A 6,179-nucleotide genomic window follows, 5' to 3' on the forward strand; every position below is an offset into this window, starting at 1 on the left:
GTCCGATATTCTGATTTTTCTTTCTTTTTAAAAATCTTTCCATTTTTATTTATTTATTTATAGAGACAGAGTCTCGCTGTGTTACTCAGGCTGGAATGCAGTGGCACGGTCTTGGCTCACTGCAAGCTCTGCCTCCCGGGTTCATGCCGTTCTCTTGCCTTAGCCTCCTGAGTAGCTGGGACTACAGGTGCCCGCCACTACGCCTGGCTGATTATTTTTTTTTGTATTTTTAGTAGAGACAGGGTTGCACTGTGTTAGCCAGGATGGTCTCGATCTCCTGACCTCGTGATCTGCCCGTCTTGGCCTCCCAAAGTGCTGGGATTACTGGCGTGAGCCACCGCACCTGGCCCATCTTAACCATTTTTAAGTGTATAGTGCATGGCCAGGTGCGGTGGCTCATGCCTGTAATCCCAGCACTTTGGGGGGCCGAGGCAGATGGATCACCTGAGGTCAGGAGTTTGAGACTAGCTTGGCCAACATGGTGAAATCCCATCTCTACTAAAAATACAAAATAAGCTGGGTGTGGTGGTGCACACCTGTAATCCCAGCTACTCAGGAGGCTGAGGCAGGAGAACCACTTGAACCCAGGAGGCAGAGGTTGCGGTGAGCCAAAATCGCACCATTGCCCTACAAACTGGGCAACAAGAGAGAAACTCCATCTTAAAAAAAAGAAAAAGGGTTAAGATGGTGAAAATTTTATATTATTTAATTTTAACCACAATTAAAAATAAAAATATTATTTAAAAAAGAGATTCGAAATAAACCTGCAAAAGTACTTGACGTATGCAGGAAAAATGGGAAAAATGAAAAGACAAGATCTTGTTGAAAAATATTCAACAACCATTTTGGCCCTTATTACTATAATTTTAAAATCAAAAGGCACTTTTACATAATGTTTGGACTTAGAACTTCAGTAAAACCAAAATTGTTCCAAGAAAATGCTGCCAAAGTACTGTAAGTTATTTTTTTTTGCTCTAGAGAAAAAACAATGGAACAAGTTTCTAATTAAAGATATTTTGGCACGGTGGCTCATGCCTGTAGTCCCAGTACTTTGGGGGGCTGAGGTGGGAGGATTGCTTGAGGCTGGGAGTTGAAGGCTGTAGTGAGCTATGATCTCACCACTGCATTCCAGATTGAGTGACAGTATGAGTCACTCAGCTATGGACTACATTTCCCAGCTTCCTTGGCAGCTACTTGTGGCCACATGACTAAGCTGGGGCTAACAGGAAGTGAGTAGAACCTAATGTGCATAGCCTTCTGAGCTTGGCCTTCAAATATCAGACCCACTAGAATGACGACAGGCTAGGACTCTGATTTGACCCCATACATGAGAATAAAACCATAAGGAATGGTGGAAAAATAACACGGGAGAGACCTGGGTTTCTGGATATCTTTGAGGACAGGGTCACCCCACCAGCCTGGATCACTCACTTCTGTCTGTTCTACTAGGGAGAAAACAGCTTTGACTCTTTTGCAAGCCCTTGCATTTGGGGTGTGTTTGTTACAGCAGCTTTGCCTGTATCTGAACTCATACAGACACTTTGGAAAACTGTGGTCCTAACCAATTTCTTTAGAAGCAGAAGTTAAGGCACGTGGTCTGTGGGGGCTGTTTTGGGGATCTGAGTCATGGCCATAGGCTAATTCCATCCATTTCCCCAGTGTCATGTTCCTTAAACATCCCATTCCCAGCATGGAAAGCTAACCCTACCCTCCATCCCTGTATCACCCCTGAGGTGTGGCTTCTCCCTACCTGTCTTGGTTGCACTGTAGATGTTCTCAATAGGAAACACAGACCCCAGGCCATATAGCAGGACTTTGGCCAGGGCAGGAATTAGTTGAGTGGTGGTGACCAGCACATTGACACAGTTGGGCCTAAGGACAAAGGAGATTGTGGATCAGAACTCAGAGGGACCACAAGGCCAGGCCTCCTCCTGCTGCATGAGCCTGCAGTTGGCAGGAAATCTGATAGGTTTGGAGGCTGTGGCTGTCATCTTCAGGCATGTTAGGGCCCAAGGATTCTCAGGCTGTTCCTCTCTTATAAGCCTGAAGCTGCCTGACATGGTGAAATGTAGTATGGGGGGAATAGTAGTATGGGGGGACTACTTTTCTTATATAAAAAGCAAATGTTTATTGCAAGGGCCATACACTTAAATAGTTGCAGGTAATGTAAATGAGTGATATGGAAAAAGTGTAGGCCAATAGGGAGAGGTGAGGACTGGAGTAAGCTGGAGCCTGAATGCCAGTTCTCATCTTTTGGGAGAATTCAGAAACTTGGAAACCTGTTGGGCCCTGAAAAGTCTCTGTAGCTATTAGCTCAGCTATGCTCCAAGGTATCCACTGAGCCTTGTGCACTTAAGCTTTATTAAATATTTGGGCTGGGCATGGTGGCTCATGCCTGCAACCCCAGCACTTTGGGAGGCTGAGGCGGGTGGATCACCTGAGCTCAGGACTTCAAGACAAGCCTGGTCAACATGGTGAAACCCTATCTCTACTAAAAATACAAAAATTAGCTAGGTGTGGTGGCACACGCCAGCTACTCAGGAGGCTGAGGCAGAATTGCTTGAACCTGGGAGGGAGAGGTTGTGGTGAGCCGAGATCACGCCACTGCACTCCAGCCTGGGCGACAGAGTGAGACTCTGCCTCAAAAAAAAAAAAATTGGAAAGTGTGCAAGTGAGAATTTGAGGAGTCCAATTCTCCTAAGTGTGGACATGCAGGAGCCACCACTGTCTACTGCAAGAAAGTTCAGTGGCACAGAGGAAAACAGGGGCTGCCACTTGCCGGGAGTTGATGAGGTTTAGTGCCTTCAGGGAGTGGGTCAGCCAGAGGTCTGTGAGAGCTTCCAGCTCGGCTCGGAGCTGTAGCCAGGTCTCCCTTTTTGGAGCACCTATCAACCCTGTGGACAAAGGAAATAAAGATGTAGTCATCATACTAGAAAGATCTGGGGGATGACGGTAGGGAACAGGAATCTAGCTACTGTACCCTGAGGGTTAAAATCAGATGACATCCAAAGTAAACTTCAATCCAGTGGCTTCTCTTATCTTGAGATCAATAGATTGATAGATTAATCCATCCACTGACTGATCCACCCATCCACCCATCCATCCATCCACCCACCTACCTATCCACCCATCCATCTACCTACCCACCTATCCACCCATCCATTCACCCAATATCCTTCCATCCACCCATCCATCCATCCACCCAATATCCATCCATCCATCCATCCATCCATCCATCCATCCATCCATCCATCCATCCATCCATTCATCCACCCATCCATACATCCACCCACCTATCCACCCATCCATCTACCTACCCACCTATCCACCCATCCATCTACCCAATATCCATCCATCCATCCATCCACCCACCCACTCATCAATCTACCCACCCATCCACCCACCCACCTATCCATCCATCCACCCATCCACCCATCTACCCCCACATCCATCCATCCATGCATCCAACAAAAAGTTCAGGAGTGCCTTCTAGGTGCTTGATATTGTAATAGGCACTGAATATACAGATATGAACAAAAATGTGCAGATTATAGAGCTTATATTGTTATGGTAGAGACAGGGGATTAATAACATAAAAAATGATGAACATTTTTGAGTACTTATTATGTGCCGGGCTCTACTTTTAACATGATTTATTTCATTCTCACAGTGACACTATAGGTGGACACCATTTTTATTTCTATATTTTTAGGTAAAGAAACAGGCTTTGTGATGTTGACTGACTTGCTCACCATAGGGAGAAAATAATGGACACAGGTCCGGGACCCAGGCCGCTGGCTTCCAGAGCCACCCTGTGGGTATTTCTCAACCTGTCATTCTCTCAGCCTTCAGTAGCTTTAAGATAAAGTTCAAAACCCCCAGCAACATGATCCTGTCCCTACTGACTTTCATCTCCTGCTGATGCCTTTCCATTGCAGCCTGGAGGCCTCCTGTTTGTTCCCCGTAACACCAAGTGGACTCTTGCCCCAGGACCTTTGCACATCTCATTTCAGAACCTGGACCACTCTTCTTACCTCATCTTCTGCTTTTGCTTGGCTAAATCCTTCACACTCTGCATTTGGGCCTCATCTTTTTTTTTTTTTTTTTTGAAACAAGGTCTTGCTCTGTCACCCAGGCTGGAGTTCAGTGGTGTGATCACAGCTCATTGCAGCCTCAGTCTCCTAGGCTCAAACAATCCTGTAATCCTTCCATCTTAGCCTCCCGAGTAGCTGGAACTACAGATGTCTGTCACCATGTCCGGCTAATTTTTGTATTTTTCATGGAGGTGGGGTCTTGCTATGTGGCCCAAACTGGTCTTGAACTCCTGGCCTCAAGCAATCCTGCCTTGGCCTCCCAAAGTGCTGGAATTACAGGTGTGAACCTCTGCATCCTGCCTTAAGGCCTCATCTTAAATGTTGTTTGTTCTGGAAGGTCTAACCTGATCTCTCCAGGCTGGGTCAGGTCCCTCTAGTTTATATTCTCCCAACACATTGTAGTTCTTCTTCACAACACTTCTCACAACTCTAATTGTAAGTGTATCTGTGTGACAATGTGTTTGGCATCTGCCTTGGCCATTAGGCTATTCACTCTAGGGCAGAGGGCAGGGACCAAGTCGGTCTTGTTCGCCACCATAGCAGCAGTTTCTGTAGCAGGGGCTGGCCTGTGCTTGGTGCTCAATCAGCATTTGCTGAAGGAAGAATTAATTAGGACAAAATGCTGCCTGTGCTATGGAGACATCGTCTTCTCTACATAGAAGACCCCAGTGTCCAAACTGGGCCCTACGTCATCTGGACACCGCCAGCTCTCTCATCCTGTCCCAGACCACATGCCACTCCCACTCCAGCTATGCTGGCCTTCTTTATCTTTCTGAAAAGTGTCAAACTCCTTTGGTCTAAGAGACTTTTCATTTGCTGTTTGTGGTAGACACTGTTAGTTGCCATTCACTATTCATTTTTTCACTTGTAATTAGTAAAAATATAAACACAAAAGGATCTTCTCATTAGTAATAAGAATCCTGATTTTGGCTGGGTGAGGTGGCTCACGCCTGTAACCCCAGCACTTCGGGAGGCTGAGGTGGGAAGATCACTTGAGCCAGGGGTTTGAGACCAGCCTGGGCAAGACAGAAAGGCCTTGTCTCTACAAACAATTTAAAAATTAGCCAGGCATGGTGGCATGTGCCTGTGGTCCCAGCTATTCCGGAGGCTGAGGTGGGAGGATCACTGGAGCCTAGGAAGTCGAGGGTGCAGTGAGCCGAGACCGTGCCACTGCACTCCAGCCTGAGAAACAGAGACCCAGTCTCAATAAATAAATAAATACAAAGATAGAAGGGGCCAGGCAGGGTGGCTCACACCTGTAATCCCAGCACTTTGGGAGCCCAAGGCGGACAGATCATCTGAGGTCAGGAGTTCGAGACCAGCCTGGCCAACATGGTGAAACGCCGTCTCTACTAAAAATACAAAAATTAGCCAGGTGTGGTGGCAGGCGCCTGTAGTCCCAGCTGCTCGGGAGGCTGAGGCAGGAGAATCGCTTGAACTCAGGAGGTGGAGGTTGCAGTGAGCTGAGATTGTGCCACTGCATTCCAGCCTAGGTGACAAAGCGAGACTCCGCCTCAAAAAAAAAAGAAGGATCCTGAGATCCTGGGCTCCTAACACTGTCGAGTACTCAGCCAGCTTTGGAATGCCTACAGCTCTTGTATATAAGAAAAAAATATATATATTTCTATCCGGTTTAAGCCATTGTGGTTTTTTGTGTTATTTTTTGGTTGGTTGTTCTTTTACTTACACAGCTGAATATAGCTGAACTGATTGACTCTTCCCTTGTACTGATCATCCCCCCAGCTCTGGGCATTTGGTTATCATTATTAGACTCTCATCTAGAATATTTAGAATACTGAGTTTAAATATCCCTTCCTGAGAGATAGACTCTGGGTCCACTATTCCAAGTATCCCCTGGCCACCACTGCCCACGCTGGGCTCTGTACCATATTCCTGTTTCTTCTACAGCTGTGATCATTCTCTGAAATGACTGAATTAAGAATTTAAAGCTGGGTGTGGTGGCTTACACCTGTAATCCCAGTACTTTGGGAGGATGTGGCAGGTGGATCACCTGAGCTCAGGAGTTCAAGACCAGCCTGGCCAACATGGTGAAACCCCATCTCTATTAAAAATACAAAAATTAGC

At 46.5% G+C, this 6,179-nt stretch overlaps 1 protein-coding gene across 1 annotated transcript in view; it reads right to left on the bottom strand.

Moving 5' to 3' along the window:
* Positions 1-6,179, bottom strand: part of EYA2 (EYA transcriptional coactivator and phosphatase 2) — a 216,009-nt gene that overhangs the window by 6,704 nt on the left and 203,126 nt on the right. Inside the window, exons 13-14 of the mRNA XM_011928851.1 lie at positions 2,780-2,894; positions 1,751-1,872 (exon numbers count right to left, since the gene is read on the bottom strand). Coding sequence (XP_011784241.1) covers positions 1,751-1,872; positions 2,780-2,894 — 237 coding nt within the window. The remainder of the gene's footprint in view (positions 1-1,750; positions 1,873-2,779; positions 2,895-6,179) is intronic.

This window comes from Colobus angolensis, unplaced genomic scaffold (assembly GCF_000951035.1).
Source record: "Colobus angolensis palliatus isolate OR3802 unplaced genomic scaffold, Cang.pa_1.0 Scaffold8, whole genome shotgun sequence".
NCBI classification, from domain to species: domain Eukaryota; kingdom Metazoa; phylum Chordata; class Mammalia; order Primates; family Cercopithecidae; genus Colobus; species Colobus angolensis.